Source organism: Saccopteryx leptura, chromosome X, assembly GCF_036850995.1.
Source record: "Saccopteryx leptura isolate mSacLep1 chromosome X, mSacLep1_pri_phased_curated, whole genome shotgun sequence".
Classification (NCBI taxonomy): Eukaryota; Metazoa; Chordata; class Mammalia; order Chiroptera; family Emballonuridae; genus Saccopteryx; species Saccopteryx leptura.
Genome location: NC_089516.1, coordinates 12,376,533 through 12,395,644, shown reverse-complemented (window position 1 = coordinate 12,395,644; position 19,112 = coordinate 12,376,533). Strand labels below are relative to the sequence as shown.

The 19,112-nt window shown below is 42.9% G+C and overlaps 1 protein-coding gene across 7 annotated transcripts in view; it reads left to right on the top strand.

The window, feature by feature from the left end:
* The window catches only part of SH3KBP1 (SH3 domain containing kinase binding protein 1), a 442,009-nt gene extending 428,740 nt beyond the window's left edge, over positions 1-13,269 (top strand). For 5 of the 7 annotated variants that reach the window (XM_066357664.1, XM_066357657.1, XM_066357659.1 and 2 more), the window contains 4 exons: positions 1,931-2,059; positions 5,867-6,138; positions 9,820-9,883; positions 10,860-13,269. In XM_066357664.1, the coding sequence (XP_066213761.1) occupies positions 1,931-2,059; positions 5,867-6,138; positions 9,820-9,883; positions 10,860-10,901 (507 nt within the window). In that variant the 3' untranslated portion in view covers positions 10,902-13,269. The remainder of the gene's footprint in view (positions 1-1,930; positions 2,060-5,866; positions 6,139-9,819; positions 9,884-10,859) is intronic. The other 2 variants (XM_066357661.1, XM_066357663.1) reach the window with 1 other exon arrangement.
* Positions 13,270-19,112: the final 5,843 nt, after the last annotated feature.

Genomic DNA, 19,112 nt, shown 5'->3' with positions numbered 1-19,112 from the left:
CAGTACCTGTCTGCAGGAAGTTTATGGCACAGTAACTTAAAGTTTGGCATTTTGTATGGAACAACTTTATTTGTGGACTTAAAACCATAGGGTACATTTGTGCTTTACAGAAGTAGAATTACTATGCCCTCTTCTATTTATTGCTATCCATCACCATATGGATAGGCACATTGAATTCATGTTAACTCTTCTTCCAGTTAGCACCTGTAAGTTTTTCATAGCATAATGGGATTAGTGGACAAGGACATAGTCCTAAAAGGCCATTGGAGGGAATGACTGAGGAAATGCCCCAGTTATGACCCCCCAGCCTGTGTCCTCTCACACTAGTTTGAGCTATTTATGTTTATAGAATTCCTTTGATTGGCAGGTTATGAATTATAGATTATGTAGGAGGAAACTGGCTTTTTGAGTAAAATCTCGAAAGGATTCAGGCATTGCAAGGTGGTTAAGCAGTTAAGCTTAGAGTAATAAAAAAGCTTGGTTGGGAGATGTTCTAGGTAATTGGATTTTCAGATTAAATAAAGATGAACAAACAAGACTTTTTCATTTTAAAACTTTGCTTATATGTTTTCTAAATATATAGTGGTGCCTTGAGACACAAATTTAATTCATTCTGTAACCAAGCTTGTAAGTCAGTCAACTCATATATAAAATTGCCGATACTGGACCCATGCGCCAACGCGCCAACTAGCAGCAGGTTCCCGAATCACGACTTGTATCTTGGAATTTCGCTCGGATCTCGAACAAAAATACGGACCAAGTCGCAGCTTGTATCTTAAAAAAAAAAAAATGTATGTTGGTCTGTTCGTATCTCAAGGTACCACTGTATTAGGTTTCTGCTTTATTAAATAGATACACAGAAGAAGAAAAAAAACAGTATTTGTAAGCAGAAGTTTTCTATAATGGCACCAAGTGAGGATTCTATATAGGACTGTTTTCCTATATAGAATATAGGATAGAAAGCATAGAGCTCATTCAAAGCGATCTCTGGGAGAATCTTTGTTTAAAAAGATTCCTTGCTGCCAGAACTCTTATTTTCATCTGCTTTGTCCTAAACTAGGAAAATTCTAGCACAGTAATCATTTATTACCAGATGAATTCCAGTGAATCGGTGCACATTCATCCAATTCTTTGATCTTTACAATGAGGCAGAAAGGTTAGGAGTGTCATCCCCATATTTTACCAAAGGATGCTGCCATTCTGTAATTATGCCTTAGCAAAGATAGAATCCAAAATGGCTGTTGATTATCCATAGTGATGAGGGCAGAAACTTGGTGGCAGGTACCAAATTAGGTGTGGGCTTGCTGTGCTGGTAGGAGGGTTGTACTCTGGGGCTATAGAAACTTTGGTCACTGGACTGCAGGCCATTGCCTTTGGAAACAGTTTCCTCTTAGACAAGTCCTTTTAGGTACTTCACTATGGTGATGTAGTGGTCCTGGAAAAGGATCAGGAGGGAATTGAGGAGAGCCAGGTTAGGGGCAGCCTTCTCTCAACCTGCGTGTCCTTCCCCCACTGGAGTGTCAGCCCTGTGAGAGCAGGGATTGTGCCTGGTATGTCACGGTTAAGGTCAGTACCAAGTTCAGTGCTTGACACATGGTAGCAAATGTTTACATGAAGGAGGGAGGCTCTGAGGAGTAGAGGGAACAGGAAAAGTTGGATGGTGGATTCTTGCATGGATGAAATGATCAATGGGCATCAGTTGAAATATCCCATAGAAAGATCCCTGGTTTAGGAAAACTTGCTTCTTAATCTCAATTCTGCCACTATCTCTAGTGCACAGATCGTAGCACACTTTCTGCCTCATGGGGTTATAATGAGGAGACAAACGGAAGTGTCAAGTGCTTCAAAAAGCACACAGCATTATGTTAACAGAAGCCATGTCAGCTAAGGTGTAATTCTGACAAAAGCATTTTTTTTTGGCTTTATCCAGTCTTCCCTTTCAAGCCCTGATATCTTTGACTCCCCAAGTCCCGAAGAAGATAAAGAGGAACACGTTTTGCTTGCACACAGAGGAGTGGACACGTCAAAGAAAACTTCAAAGACTGTTACCATAACCCAAGTGAGTGATTGGCCATGGTGAGGGAGTCCCAACATCACGGATCCCTGCCTTTTCAGGTTTGCTCTGATGATGAGTAAAAACCAAACAAGGATAAACAGATGTCTTAGTCAGTTCAAGCTGCTGTACCATTGCCATATATTGGGGGGCTTATTAACAATGAAACTTCTGACATATTTGGAGGCTGTAAGTCCAAAATCAGAGTTCCAGCACCATCAGGTTCTGGTGAGGGCTCTCTTCTGGTTGCAGACAGCCAATTTCTCATTGTACACTCATGGCAGAAAGAGGATGAGAAAGCTTTCTGTGGTCCCTTTTATAAGGGCACTAATCCCATTCACAGGGGTTCTATCTACCCTCATGACCTAATTACCTCCCAAAGGTCTCACCTCCAGATACCTTCAAAATGGGTTAGTATTTCCACATAGGAATTTTGGGAGGATGCAAAACATTTGGTTCCTTGCAACAGACAACACATGTTTTTGTCATTCTTTAGTGATAGTAATTACTTTAGTCATCAGAACCCTGAGGCGTGTTAGAAAGTCTCCAAAACTGGGTAGAATCCCTGACATGTCAGCTAAGGTGTAATTCTGACAGAAGCATTTTTTTTATTTGTCCCATCTTCCCTTTCAAGCCGTGATATCTTTGACTCCCCGAGTCCTGAAGAAGATAAAGAGGAACACGTTTTGCTATATTTTGTAAAGTTCAATGGATGATTTCCCATGTTTTGTCTTGTGATTTGATCTCCTCTTCATATCATCGACCACATATACACAAATGCCCTCGCATACCATCACCACCACCATCACCAGCTCAACAACCAAGACAGCTTAAAAAGCCTAGAGGTGTCTAGGAAGTCTACATTAACTGTATTAAATGCCGTGCCCTCTGCCCCAGATCTTGACTTTTATGTTCAAAACTGGTGGTGGCACAAACTGGTTGGCAGCTCATGCATTTAAATAACCAATGGTGGTGTCTTAAAAAGATATTTGGATTTATGTATTAGGATACATTTATAGTCTAAAAACATTTATTTCGTTGCATGCCCAGGGGATGGTGTAGCTGTTTTAAGTTATTGGCTTGTGAGCAGAGAAGACTGTTTAGCAACTGAGTGTGGCTTCTGAAGGATAACCAAGACTTTGAAATTTATTCTAAGAGAACCCAGTCAATTGGAATTATTTTCTGTAAATACTTGCAACTACTTTCTGCCTACAAGTAGAAACTGCAGTCATTTTAAAAGGCATTTGTAGCAGGAATTAGCACAAAGAAATAAAACGTTACGTGAGATTTTTCTTCCCATACTTAAGATTGTTTGACATCTGATACAGTAAGCAAAAATATACCATAAAAACAGATCAGTTGAAATTATTCATAAAACTGAAGCTTTATTCCTTTATAAAAGGATTCCATTTGCACAAAAAAAAAAAAAAAAAAAAAAAAGGATTTGACCCGTTTTTTGTTTTTTGGGGTTTTTTTTCTGGTGACCATAGTAGGTACAGTATATACACTTACAGTTAGTTGCGTTCTCTCTGGCTTCTCAGACATCCTTGGCGTGTTTCTACAGTGACATCTACTGGTGGGCAGTGGCTCTTCATGTTTCTGATTCTCAGTTCTATCCCGAAAGCCCACTTCACTTCCCTGCAGCTGTCATATCATATTATTTATTGCTTCTAGAAATTCCACTTGAACTAATTTGGGGAAGACATATGGCCTCTATTCTGTGAGGGTTTTAAAATTACTTGATAGCCAAAAGGGGCCTAGAGAGCAGGTCATATAGGAAATGTTCCGAGAAGCACTCGTTCAAGAAATGCCCGGAAGTTAGTCATTGTGAGGACATTGGTGGGTTGGGGGAGGTACATGAGCATGCATGATAAAAAAATGTGAAAAAGTGTGAACTCAGGAATAGGGAAAAAACAAAGAAAATAAAGACAGGAGAGTGAATTTTCAGACTTGGGCAGCCACAGTCATAGTACCTGGCTTGAGGGTCCAACTCTTGGGGGAAAGGATTGGATCCCAGCTCTGCCAGTTATTAGCTCTGAGAGTTGGGGAATTTCTCAGCCCCATCCCTAAGCCTCCATTTCCTGCTCAGTCAAACATGGGTGCCAAACTTGGGATCCTTGTTTCAATTGTCTAGCCGACATCCTGCAGATGACTAGTGTCCGTAAATGTCAGTCCCTCTTTCCTTTCACGATAGCCCCCGCGAACAATAAGCATGGGGTGGCTGATTCCCATCTCTGGCAGCAGAAAGCGCTTTTCCTCAGTGGTAACTTGGCAGAGAAAGGCGAGCAGAGAGGCTGGGAATGCTGCCCACCTGCCTCTGGGTTACTCTGCCCAGTCTCTCCCTCCAGCACAGTCTGACTGCAGACGCTGCCTCCTCACCATGCCAGCCAAGCCCCTTCTTGGCGCCCGTCCTGGGCACCTGCTGCTAGAGGGAGTTCCAGCTGTGTGGCCCAGCTTCACCACTAGCCTTAATTTCTGCCTGTCACTCACCCCTCACCTCTCAACGCCCTGTCCTCCCACCTGCCTGCATCTCCCCTTCCCCTGCTGGGGCCTCCTCCCCTAGGCCAGCCACGTGCCCCTTTACCTCCAGCCCACGACTGCCTGATGCCACGTGCCCTCCTGGTCTCCTCGGGAAACTGCTGCACCCTGCCTCCTCCGCCTGTCTCCCTTGTCTCTAGTCTGGCCCTCTCGGACTCTTTCCCCCAGCATATGATCAAGCTCAGGGTCTCCCTCATCTTTGAGAATCAACAAAACCCTTCCTCGATCCTGTCTCCTCCTGAGGCCTCTCTGTGAACCTCCTCTCTCTTCCTCCCTTCTTCCTTCCTCTGCCGAGTTTCTTACAAGAGCTCTAAACTTGCAAGTGACACCCCTTCCCTCTTAGGTGGGCACTGACTGCCCTGACCAGGTGTCGGTCTCTGTAGCTCCACCCAGTGGCCACCCCAGTTTTCCTCTCAGCACCCTTGACCCACGTATCCAACTATTTCTTTTCTTCCAGAAACTATTGCAAGGGGACTTCCAAAACGCAGGCTCCTCTTCCGGTCTGGCTTTGTACTGTCCCTCACCATTCTGGCCTGGTCCTCAAGGACTCTACCTTCTCTCCCCACCTCTTCGATATGGAAGCTCCCAGCTTCCATCATTGGATTGGCATCTTCTCTTCTACCTCTGTGGTCTTCACCCGCACAGCTTTCTCTTCCTCTGGCAGTTTCTCTGGCCTCGCTAACTTTCATTGTTAGCTCTGCCCACTGGACGTGTGGCTCAGCCCCTTCTTCACCGGCCTCTGGGCCGCTCTCTGCTGCGCCAGGACCTAGCCTACAAGCCTGGGTCCCAGCCTGCCCTGGAGGGGGGGCCAGCCTCCCGTGACGGCGGCAGCAGGGGGTGGCAGTGAGTGTGAACCCGAGAGGCTTCGCTGAGCTCAGCTCCACTTGTACTTCTGCGGCTTTGTGTATAGACTTCACCCTTATCTGCAGGGTGTTGGTTGCTCTGTCTGTCTACACCTCACTGGGTCCTGAGCTCCCTGACGGCCAGGAAAAGGTTTTGCTCACTCAAAGTTTTCAGAGCCTAGCAAGTATGTGATACTCTGAGATGTGCACATTAAACAGATAGGAACAATCTGGCCTGAAAGGTGGTCAGGTTTAAAATATAAAGGGGAAGGCACTTCAGGGGGGGGAGATGCTTGTACCAACTAGACCTTGGGAGCTTCTGGGTGAATGAATGAGTGAGGAGTGTGTGGGCGGGGGTGGGGGCAGTGATATAGAGGGGGGTTGCTAACCAGGAGTCCCTGGCCTGATGCCTCTCTGCCCTCCTTTGTCACAGGTGTCTGACAACAAAGGACCCCTGCTGCACAAGCCAGGGGCCATGGCTGCAGGTGGCGGTGGTGGGCCAGCCACCCTGTCCTCGGTGGCACCCTCCCCCTTGTCATCCTCTTTGGGAACAGCTGGACACAGAGCCAACTCCCCATCTCTCTTTGGCACGGAAGTAAAACCAAAGACGGAGCCTGTGGCCAGCAGCCAGGCGGCCGTGGAGGAGCTAAGGATGCAGGTGCGCGAGCTGCGGAGTATCATCGAGACCATGAAGGATCAGCAGAAGTGAGTGTCTGCAGCCCCTTCTTCACTGGCCTCTGGGCCGCTCGCTGCTGCGCCAGGACCTAGCCTGCAAGCCTGGGTCCCAGCCTGCCCTGGAGGGGGCCCAGCCTCCCCGGGACGGCGGCAGCAGGGGGTGGCAGTGAGCTTCGCTGAGCTCAGCTCCACGTGTAACTGGGGTAGCCAAGGGGCACACAGGGAGGAAGCAGTTACAAGGACTGACGTGCTCAGCAGGCTGCCGACCGGAAAGATCCTGGTACAATACAGTGTGCACACGTGCCACTTCTTTTTTTTTTTTTTGGTATTTTTCTGAAGTGAGAAGCGGGAAGGCAGACAGACAGACTCCCACATGCGCCCGACCGGGATCCACCCGGCATGCCCACCAGGGGGTGATGCTCGCCCCCCCCCCCCCGGGCGTTGCTCTGCTGCAAGTAGAGCCATTCTAGCATGTGAGGCAGAGGCCGTGGAGCTGTCCTCAGCACCCGGGCCAACTTTGCTCCCATGGAGCCTTGATTGTGGGAGGGGAAGAGAGAGACAAAGAGAAAGGAGAGGGGGAGGGGTGGAGAAGCAGATGGGCGCTTCTCCTGTGTGCCCTGGCTGGGGATCAAACCTGGGACTTCCACATGCCGGGCCACACGCTCTACCACTGAGCTAGCTGACCAGGGCCTACACATGCCACTTCTTAATCAGCCCAACAGCCAGCTTTTCCTCTGGCATTAGAAAAACTGCAATTTCTTCAGTTAGCTGCCTAATGTAGTGACTGGCTTGCATTTATGGGCTGTCATGTATGAAAAGATGTAGGGAATCTTTAAACCTAGGACTTTATATTCAGCAAGATGCTCTCCCCACAAAACTTGGGCTTCTCTCCGTGCACGCACACACACATGCTCTCTCCACATCTCTCATCCTCAGAGCACTTGATGGGGAGAAAGACGTGTAAGTGAAAATAACTAGCACACGTCAATATTACCCAGGACGCCTTATGCAGTAACAAAAAATGCTCACAGGATTAGAAGTCAGGAGGTACTTATCTGAGTAAACTGAAGCTCAGAGAGTTTCGGAGGCAGCTCTTTCTTGAGGGAATGGGGTGGCGGGGGAAAGGCATCTCAACGAAGTGTTTCCTGAGTTAGATTTGGAAAGATGATCCAAGGTTGCCAAGAGCAGAGCACACCAGCAAAGGGGATTGCCTGGGCAGGGTCGTGGGCACACAGAGCAGCCCGTGGGCGGTGGGTCAGTGCAGCCCTGGCGCCTGGCCTCCTGGGTGGGAGCTGCCTGGGCAGGGGAGACAGGCAGAGAATCACGCCCTTGAAGAGCTCCCCAGTGCCTGCCTCCCTACACTGGCCTGGAGGCCCCGGAAGTGTTTTGCAGCCCGGTACTTTTGGGAATAATTGGGTTAAACAAAGTTAATTTCCTTTCTGAAGGACTGCTCAGAGCCTCTGCTGTACATTGGGACGATGGCAAGGATAGCATAGGCAGTATTTCCCAAACATACTTAATCACAGAACCCCCTTTTTTTCCGAGAGCATTCTAGGATGAGAGTTCTATGGAACTCACTTTGAGCTTTGTGGATCTATTCGGGTCTTTTTCCCCTCAGGCTGGCCTTGCCCCCCACCCGGAAGGGGCCCATCAGATAGCGATGCAGACAGGCAGGATGGAAGGATGGAACCAGAGAGGGTCTCCTGGGGCCAGCCATGCTGCCACTACCTCCTTAAAGTCCCCAGCTCCTATCTGGCTCCAGACATTACAGGTTTGGGTACCCAAAGGCTCCCATCTATGTCCAGGTGACATTAGTGCTCCTGCCTAGACAGTGATCCACACCACAGTACAACTCAGAGCACTGGTTCTCAACCATCTGAACAGGACCATCATTGGGTCAGATCAACTTGGATCCAGGGCTTTAGCCCTTGAGGCCCTCTGAAAGGGACCTGGAACCTTCCTAAATGTCTGAAATTGCCTGCATCTGAGTGCAGAATTGCCTGTGCTTTGGGGATGCTCCAGTCTATGTTCATCTCTCCACTGTGAAGCCCGGGCATATTGGCCAGGATTATCTCTCCCTAGCCAACCCCCCAGGGAACACATCACAGTGGCCCCTCTCCAAGGCCTGCCTTTGCCAGCCCTCCTCAGCCTGTCCTTATTGCCCAGGGTTCCCACCAGCCTCCTACCTTAGCTCTTCGTGTCACCTTCTTCTCAGCTTTCTGAGCCTTCAGCTCAAGTCTGTGCCTACTCCATTTATCCCCAAATGTGCTTGTTCTCACCTCCCCTCTTCTGCCCTGTTTCTCTCCATAAATTCCCCCATCTTCATTCTTTCTTGTGGACTGAGGGCCTGTTTTACTAGTTCAAGACTTAGTGACTGTTTTTGCACCTCCCTTCCCAACTAACCACTCCCCACACTTGGACCCCTGGAGGCTTTACCTGCCATTGTCTTCCTGTAGTCTTGCTGTTTGCTTAGGACCTCACTTCCTACATCTTTCCTAAGCCCTAAGAAGTATGTACTGAGATAGTGGTGTACAGTGTGTGCTTGAATAAATACAGGTACGCCTCATTTTATTATACCTTGCTTTATTGAGCCTCACAGTTGTTGTATTGTTTATAAATTGAAACCTAGACCTTCCACCAGCAATAAGATTACAACTCATCTTATTGCAATATTTGCTCTATTGCAGTGGTCTGAACTCCCCCCCCCCAGTATCTCTGAGGTTTGCCTTTATAGTAATGAGTCACACTGGTGATTGTCAGAGAACCCAGTGTGTTGACAACAGTGTTGGGACACTGGCTTAAGTCTAGGGACCATCATTGGTGCCCATCTGAAGTGAGCAAATGCAATATAACTTCTACCTTCTTTGTTCTGCTGTTTCTGCAGTCCTTGCTTTTTGATTTTTCAATCCAGGTTGTAAAAGTGCACATGTAAAATGGAGTGTTTGATACCCTAAACTGCAGTGCAGCTCTCTGACCAATTGACATGGTTGCCATGTCTTAAGTATAGAGCCCTGAGTTTGCAAGATGATTAGTTTTCACTTCAACACTTAAGGTTGGAAAGGGTATTAGGCTGTGTGTCCTCTACTTGCTCTATATCTATAACATGATTATCATATTGTTAGTTCAGCTCTTTTTTTACCTGTGAGTTTTCAGATATAACTATTGGTAGGATTTTGTGAGAATCCACAAAAACATACCAACAACCTTTTATTAATTTAAAGCTCTGGGAAAAATGAAGGAAAATATAATATATAGAAGGGTAAAAATGTCTACAGTGAAAATTATTATGTAAGTACATTTAAAAAACAGTGATTCTATAATAAAGGGACAGTTCGTTTCTGGTCAAGATGGCAGAGGGAAGACAACAGAAAATAAGCCTGGATACCTGGAGTCTAATCCTTGAGCAAGTCGGCCACCTCTCTAGGCCCGTTTCCTCATCTGCTTTAGGAGAAGCTTGAACTGATGGCTCTCAAAAGTCCTTTCAGACCTACTATTTGGTGTCTACATATTTTGGCAGCCCAGAAATAATGGCAAGCCTTTCTGTCTCTGAACATTTTTAAGCAATAACAATGCAAAGAGAACAATGTTCTGTTCACATTTTCTTTGTATGATAAAAGGGCCAGATGGATTTTGTAGTAATAAGAGGCTTCTTATCTCTTATTGGGGAAGTCTGAGCTTTTTAAAAAAATTTCATTGTTGTTTGCTTTTCAGAAGAGAGATTAAGCAGTTACTGTCAGAGTTGGATGAAGAGAAGAAAATCCGGCTTCGACTGCAGGTGGGTCCCTCGGGGTCCTGCTGCCTCATGAGGGGCTCCAGTGGGGGCGGGGCAGCATCAGCACTTTATTTTGAAAATAAATGCTCGTTACTTTTCTACAGATTTAGGTACACTTCCTGTGGCAATTTTCTTAGCATTTTATAAGCTCACTTCATATTCCCTCCTGGGATCCGAGAAGTTTTGGGGGAGGGAGACATGAGTAAATGTGCCCCCAGTTGGGTTTCTCACTTGGAATTTCCCTGAAACATCTCTGGGAAAAGTGCTCCCTGTAGTAACTGCCCGAGGGCAGGGAGCTGGGAGACCCCACTGCCAGCTGGCTTCTGCCATGTGGTCATTGGGGCTCCAAGGAAAGCAGCTGCTCACACCGGGCACTTTGCTCTTCATCTTTCTGACTTCTCCTTGATAGTTGTATCAGTCCTGCCAGGGTCTCAGAGCCCCGTACCCCTCTAGCCTCTGATCCAATCCAGCACTTACCAAATGGCCAAAGGAAGACTTTCAACTTTCATCCAGTTGGTGCCCTTGGTGGAGATTAACACCCATGCTGCTTAAAGAAAGGATAGGTAACTGCTTAGCATCACTTTGGGAGTGCTGACGGATGTCTTCTGGGCCCAACCGCAGCTGCCTTGCAACACAGCCAGGTGGTCCCACATGTCAGTGCAGCCTGCTCCTCCCTGTTGCCAGGAAACTGGAACTATTGTTGCTTTTGACAACAAATTTTGGATACTGGTAGCCCGAGAATGAGAACACCCACCATTTCCGACCTAGCGCATCGCATCTGTGTGCGAGTTCTGTGGGCTTGTGCATTTCTGGCATCGTTATCAGCTCTTCATTCAGGTGTCACTTGACCCCTTCTGCCTTGGAGATTGTCAGGTTGATTATATTCTTTCAGTCAACCAGGTTGATTATTTTTCAGCTTCAATCAAACCAGCCAATTCATTATGATTTTGTTGGCTCTTCTTTTTTTTTTCCTTTATAGATGGAAGTTAATGACATAAAGAAAGCTCTTCAATCAAAATGAATACTTGATAAATGAAATGTCGCATTATTCATCCTGAGTCCAAGACTCAAATTTTCTGCCCCAGCCAAAATAACCTTGTGCCAAAAGATTAAAGATTTGCCTCAATATGTCCTTGTTTGAAAGATTAGCACAAAAGTCTTGATAGCACAACACAAATTCCATCCAAGAGGAGACTCTTCCCCATGGTGTAGTCCTGGGTCTGGCACTGGTTGTGACTTAAACAGAGCAAAATTGTGCTAAAGGCTTTTTTTTTTTTTATTATGAGATGTCACGTGAAATGAAAACTCAGGCAGTTTAGTCCATAGTGGTACTATTTTGATGATATTTTCCATTAATAAAATGTAATTTCAGATTATTCGTTTACAAGCTTTATAATTTTATGATTTTTTAAATCGTGTTTTGTCGCAGGTTCCCCCAGTATTTGTATTACACTTAGTCCAGAGTGAGCGTCTGTTTCTTTTGCTGCAGGCGAAAAGCTGCCTCGCTTTGTGCCCCCTCTAGGAGTCTATTACATATGCAATTTTAGGTCCAGCCCATCCCTTTCCCTGCCAGCAAACCCCACCACCTTGAGATCAATTTTAGCTTATATGTGAAGGTATATTTACAAAAAGAGAAAGAGAAAAATCTGGTATTTGCAATGATCTGTGCCTTCTTTTTACCACCCTCTTGATTGGAACTTTTGTGATGCAGCTACCATGATTTTAAAAAAAATAATAATTTTTTTTTAGCTATTGATCAAAGTCCACTAGAGGCCAGTGTCTTCAAAGCTTCTCTCCCCTAGCCAAAGGTTCTAAGAGGAGACAGCTGTGAAGTTGGGTGTGCTCTGTGGTACCAGCTGCGACTTTTAAGTTCGCCTAGTTTTAGGTTGTTCAAGGAACTAGAAATGTCACCCCTGCTTGATTTTTCATCAGCCGAGTTAAATCCCTGCTTTGTGTCCTTTGCACCTTTTGCGTGAACAGAATATGCATTATTAAAGCAAAAATAAATAAAAATAAAATGCAAATAAAAACAAGGGGGGGAAGTTGTATTATTTCCTGCACTGGGTTATCTCTGTGTTACTATTTTAACTGTACTCACATGATGTCATTTGCCTCACTCTCTTGTAACCCCCTTCCTCAGATGCAAGGGAATGGGGGGGGGGAGCTCTTGTTGAAGTGTAGCCATTGGTTCTTTCTGGCACTTTTTGAACTGCTTTTTCCCTCCCAAGGAAACGAGTGTTTGCTTGTCTGCTTTACCTTTGTAGCAAATGAACAGTTGAGCCTTAGTCTATGTAACTGCTTCCTCATCCTTAGCTGAAAATAAGGGGGCATACTGTATTGCAAGATTGTTTGGGGATTGGGGACGGTTGTCCCTTAATAGCTCCTGAAGATGTTTTATGTGTTTCTAAAAAGCTGCTTTGTCTATTTTCTGCGTTTTAGAGTAAAAGTACTAAACATTAATAGATTTTCACAACCACAACAATGAGAATTGGTAACACTAAAGGAGTGATGCAAAAATAAATCACCACATGTTATTGATCATTGAAAGTATTACAAATAAAAATTTCTTTCACTCTTCCCCTACCTTCCTCTTGCCTACATACTCATCCTTGCTGCTTGAGGCTGCTACTTCCTCCAGAGTATTAACAGAGCCTAGACACCTGGTCTGCCAGAGTTAAGGAAGGGAATTAAGGAAAAAGGAGGGTGTAAAGGAAGAAACCTCGCATCCTTCATTCCATTTTTCAGCAGCCTTACTCTCGGTGTGCTTGGGGCCAGGATTGCCAGGTTTCCAAGAGCAGCATAAAATATTCCTATACCCCTTGACTGTTCTAAGCATTTCTATGTTAAACTTGAAGCCTTCAAAGATTTCCCACCATCTAAGAATGAGGCTTTGATTCTTTGACGTTTGGATTTCTCATTTACTTACAATGAAATTCCCTAATGATATAGTTTTATATAATGTGTATACAGAGTAGGATTGTTAATAATTAAATTGAGAGGTTAAAGTGCCCTAATGGGGCGCTGGATACCTGGAATGTAGAGGCCACTGGCTTTCTTTGTATAAGGAGAGGGAGAAACGATTCTAAAAAAAGTTGGCATATCCAGCTTCATTACTGACCCTTGGGCTACCCAACCAGCAAGAGGATTCTACATCATGGACCTGGATGAGCCACTGTCTGAACAGCCATCTTTACTCTTTGTAAAATGGACCCGTCAAAAATACTAAGAAGCTTAGCAGTATCACTTTTGAAAAAATTCTTTTGCATTCAGCATGGACTTGACCAGCATCTATGGAGATTATTTTTTTGCTTCATTTTCTAAAGTTGTATTTAGAAAAGTCTTAAGTATTGTGCTTTGTAAAGAAGATGATTAAATGAAATTTTGTGAAACTCTTCTTGTTGAAAGTTGTCCTGGTCCAAGAGGAATGATTTCTTGGAATTCAAACCATTTTTCCTCCATTTGACATGATTTGATTCTTCTTACAGAAATGTCTTCATAAGCCTTGGAATATAGTGTACCCCCATCTTTCTCAAGTGAACAGAAATAATTCATTGAAATTTGTGGCTGTGAATTCTGTTTTTAAATTGTTCAACTTTACATTCAGATTTGAGCAGAAAATTCTAGTTAGCCTACATTTTTTTAGTGTAAAAATCATTAAGTTATCATTATTCAAATAATTGTGTAAAGCCACTTTTATTCATACACAGCCCTCTAGACAGCGTACTCAAGTACATGATTTGTTTTCTCCCATAAAAACAGCCTGTGTCTAGCATCATGTGTGTGTGTCTGGTTATTAAAGGTGGGGTTTTATTTCCTTTCATAACCATCTTCTTGATGGGAAAGCCACAGGGTATATAATGTATCCTCATGGTTGCCACTATCTGTGTAAAAATAACTCCTGGGTCCCACAAAGACCTTTGCATTATAACTTAAGGTCATCATGCTCTCTCTTTTTTTGTATGAAATTAAGTTTTAGTTCTCCAGTTATTTTTAGCACAAATTAATATCAAGGTGTTTTAGTGCTCAGAGGCTTGGTGAAAATCTTTTCTCTTTGGCTTTGTACAAAGGAGAACTGTAACAAAGCAATACATGCATAGGTGATAGGTGTTCTCTATGGCTGATGGCAGTGGCCAACAAAGGAAAGGTGCAGTGGTTATGACTTAAGGCTGGGGGAGAGAATGCCATTCCCAAAATTAGCTCTAATACAGGAATACAATAGCCAAGGCAGAAAAAACTTTTTCCCAGCCAGAAATAAATGTTTTTCAGTGCTATATAGGACAGAGATGGAGTTGTATATCTTAAGGTGATGAACTATTGCTGTCATCCCTAGTTCTGTTCCTAAAGTCCATACCATTCAGGCTTGGTTCCTGGCATGTAAATGGCAAATAAATACATAAAGAGATGTTCAACGTCACTATCCAATGGGAAAATGCAAATGAAAATCCCAATGAGATGTTATACTACACACTTATCAGAACGGCTTAAAAAAAAGTGACAACACCATATACTGATAAGGACGGGGAGAAATTTGGTCACTCATTCATTGCTGGTGGGAAAATGAAATGGTCTAGCCACTCTGGGAAACAACTTGGTAATTTCTTTACAAAGTAAACATGCAAAGGGTAGGAAGAATTAACATCATTAAACATCATTAAAATGTCCATACCATTCAAAGCAATCTGTAGATTTAATGCAATTCCTATCAAAATATCAATGGCACTTTTTCACATAACTAGAACAAATAATCCTAAAATTAATATGAAATCACAAAAGATCAGGAATGGCCACAGCAATCTGAAGAAAGAAGAAGAAAGTTGGAGGAATCACTGCCTGATATCAAACTGTACTGCAAGGTCAGTAATCAAAACAGCATGGCACTGGCATAAAAACATACACATAAATCAATGGAACATAACAGAGAGCCCAGAAATAAACTCATGCCTCCATAGTCAATTAATCTATGACAGGGAGGCAAGAATATACAATGGGGTAAAGACAGTCTATTCAATAAATTATGGGAAAATTGGACAGATACATGCAAAAAATGAAACTAGACCACTTTTAAGCCTGACCTGTGGTGGCACAGTGGATGGAGCTCCTACCTAGAGTGCTGAGGTCACCAGTTCAAAACCCTGGGCTTGCCTGTCGAGGCATATATGAGAAGCAACTACTATGAGTTGATGCTCACCCCCTTTCTCAGTCTCCCCTCTCTAAAATCATTAATTTTAACTTAAAAAAAAGAAGGTAGACCACCTTTTTATACCATATACAAAAATGAGCTCGAAATGGATTAAAGACTTAAATGTAAGACCTGAAACCATAAGACTCTGAGAAGAAAACATAGGCAGTAAACTCTGACATTGCTCTTAGTAATTTTTTTCTGATATATCTCCTGAGCAAGGGAAACAAAAACTAATAAACAAATGGGACTACATCAAACTAAAAAGCTTTTGCACAGAAAACAAAACCATCAACAAAACAAAAAGATAATCTACTGAATGGGAGAAAATATTCAACAAAGATACATCTAATAAGGGGTTACTATCCAAAATTTATAAAGAACTCCTACATCTTAACACACACACACACACACACACACACACACACACACACACTCCAATTAAAAAATGGGCAGAGGTCCTGAATAGGCATTACTCCAAAGAGGACATACAGATGGTCAATGGACATGAAAAGATGTTCAACATCACTCATCATCAGAGAAATATAAATTAAAACCACAATGAGATAGCACCTCACATCTGTCAGAATGGCTGCCTCAATAAATCCACAAACAAGTGCTGGTGAGGATGTGGAGAAAAGGGAACCTTCATGCCCTATTGTTGGGATTGCAAATTCGTGCGGCCACTCTGGAAAACAGTATGGAGTTTCCTCAAAAAATTAAAAATAGAACCACTTAATGACCTAGCAATCTCACTTCTGGCTATTTATCCAAAGAAATCCAAAACACTAATTTGAAAAGATATATACACCCCTATGTTTATTGCAGCATTATTTACAATAGCCAAGATACGGAAGCAACCCAAGTGCCCATCAATAGATGCTTGAATAAAGAAGGTGTGGTACATATATACAATGGAATATTACTTGGAAAAATAAAAAAGAATGAAACCTTTCCATTTGCAACAACACGGATAAACCGAGAGGTTATAAAGCTAAGTAAAATAAGTCTGACAGACAAAGACAAATACCATATAATTTCACTTATATGTGACATCTGAAGAACAAACTTAATGAACAGACCAAATAGAAACAGATTCCTAGATGCAGCAAGCAAACTGATGGTTGCCAGAGGAGAGGGGGGTTGGAAGGCTGGTGAAAAAGATGAAGGGATTAAGAAGTACAAATTGTAGTCACAAAATAGACATGGTGATATAAAGTACAGCATAGGGAATATAGTCAGTAATATTGTAATAGCAATGTATGGTGCTGGGATACTAGACTTATCAAGGGGGATCACTTCATAAATTACATAAATGTCTAACCATGCTGTTCACCTGAAACATAATATTGAATGTAAATTATAATTGAAAAATTAAAAACATACAACTAACTACCATATGACCCAGATTTTGCACTCCTGGCCATTTTCCCCAGAGAAATGAAACTTATGTGCGCACAAAAACTTGTACATGAATGTGCTTTATTTATAACCTCAAACTGAAAATAAACCAGGTGTCCTTCTAAGGGTGACTGGTTAAAGAAATTCTGGTACATCTATGCCATGGAATAGTGCTCAGCAATAAATGGAGCGGACTGTTGATACAGGCAACAACTTGGATGAGTCCCAAGGGACTGTTACTGGGTAAAAAAAACAATACTAAAAGGTTACACACTGGATGATTCCATTTATATAGCATTTTTAAAATGACAAAATTGTAGGAATGGAAAACAGATTAGTGATTGCCAGAGGTTTGGTATGGTGGCTGAGGAGGGAAATGGGAGTGGCATTCAAGAGACAACAGAAGGGATCCTTGTGGTGATGGAACTGTTCTGTATTGTGATTATATCAATGTCAATGTCCCGGTTGTGATTGTGTACTATAGTTTAGCAAGATGCTACCATTGGGGCAAATTGGTTCAGGGGTACACCAGATCTTTCTGTATGATTTCTTACAAGTGCATAAAATCCTACAATTATCTCAAAATAGAAATGTTTAATTTTTTAAAAGTCTTTTGCACACACAAATCAGCAATAGAGACAAATAGGAAATCTTCTAGAAGAGAATCATCAAGGTGGTGAGTGGTCTGGAAATTATTTTACGAAGAAATGATTGAAGGGTCTGGGAAGTGGAGAATCGCCTAAAAGAAAGTGGTACTTAGAAAGCTGCCATGTGAAAGAAGGATTAAATTTGAATCAATGGGTAGAAATTACAAGAGAAGATTTAAATATATGGAATAACTTTCTAGAAAATAGACTGTTAAGAAATCAGATGGTGGAAGTCTAAATATCTAGAAATACTAGCCCCACTGTTCCTTGAGCATGCCAGGATGCCTTGGGGTCTTTGCACTGGCTCGCCATTCTGCATGCAGTGCTCTCCCTATATATATCTGCATGGCTAACACCCTCATCTCTTTCAAGTTTTTGTTTAATATTCACTGGAAGTCAAGCAGGGGGCTCTGGTCCATGTTATCATTCTCACTCCAGGCCCTAGGCTGATGAAGCAAGTACCATCTGGAACGTTATAGGCAGCAGAAAGTTGATGGCAGAGAGAAAAGAGAGCTCTGGAAGGCCTTGGACCTGAAACAAAATACTCAGTTTCAAAGTGATGCTGGACATTCCCAGAAAAAGCAATTAGAAATTAGAAAAGTAATTTTGGAAAGATATCAGTGTACTAGTGAGTTCCTCCGTGCCAATGGGAGTGTTGGAGGGTTGCCCACCAGATACTAGGACTAGGGAAAGAACTCAAAGATAATTTGCTACATGTGTCCCAAGAAGTTTTCAGGACATAAAGGACAAGTGTCTGAGTCCGACCTCAGAAATCTAAAAGGTGAAATGATTATCTGGCTGCTCAGATGGTTGCAGTGATAGAGGGGCTGGATGCAAGTGGCCAGCATTTCTGGAGGTTGTGGGAAAAAAGATATGTGTTTCCTGTGGAGCAGATGTGGTCCCAGCATGAGAAAACCATAATTCGGGTTGTCTTAGATCCTCTCCCTACACAAAAATATGCAGTGTTCATTAGGGTAAAATTCATAATGCATGGCATCTAATAAAGAAATTACCTGACATGCAAAGAAGTAGGAAAATATGACCCATCAGGAGAAAAATCAACAGTCAAATCCAGGAATAAAATATGATAGGATTAGTAGACAAGGACATTTAGTCATTAGAACTATATTCCATATGTTCAAGTGTGGGAGAAGAATGAGACCGTACTGGGTGTCACCAGTGGGTGGTTGATTTAGGGTGACATAACTGTCAGTTCAGAGATTGCATGCCCATGGCTAATGACTGGGTCTTTCCATCCCTCTTTATCTGCAAGTAACACTCTAGTTCTATCATATATTCCATAGCATGTCTTAGAAAAAACAAATTTTAATACATTTTATGAAGTTCACCTTTCTCTCACAAGCTACTTGCTTTCTCATTTATATTTAAAACATCCTATGACTTTCAGCTATATTTCATAAGCTAGTATTTTACACACAACCTATGCTTAATAGTTATGAGTTTTATCCTGTTTGTTTTTCTTGTATTTTATGGCAGATTACAATAATCTATTTCCATACAATACTTGTAGCATCTATACACAGGTATATTTGTCTATAGCCATCTCTCTCTTTCATGCGTGCTCTCTCTCTCTCCATCTATGTATCTAACATGATATCAGGTACTTCGGCTGTGTTGTTCACTATGATATCCTCAGCACCAAGATAGTGCCTGACATATAATAGGTGCTGTATAAATCCTTGTTAAATTACTGTGTGTTAAAGTTTTTCCACCGAAGACATATAATATTGTGTAACATATAATATTGGCCCTAGGTACAATGAAAAAAGTAACGAAGGTACCACTCAAATGGTACCACTCAAAAGGTACCTCTAAAATATTTTTTTACAAAGTTGAATGAGTCAAAGGACTAACTAGATTGACCAAGGTTGGTATGAATAACCAGCCTACAATAAAATAAAGGAAACAAGGAAAATGCCTAGATTTAATCTTACTCTTTAGCTATCATGTTTCCATTCTACCCTTCAATCCACTCTTCTAGTCC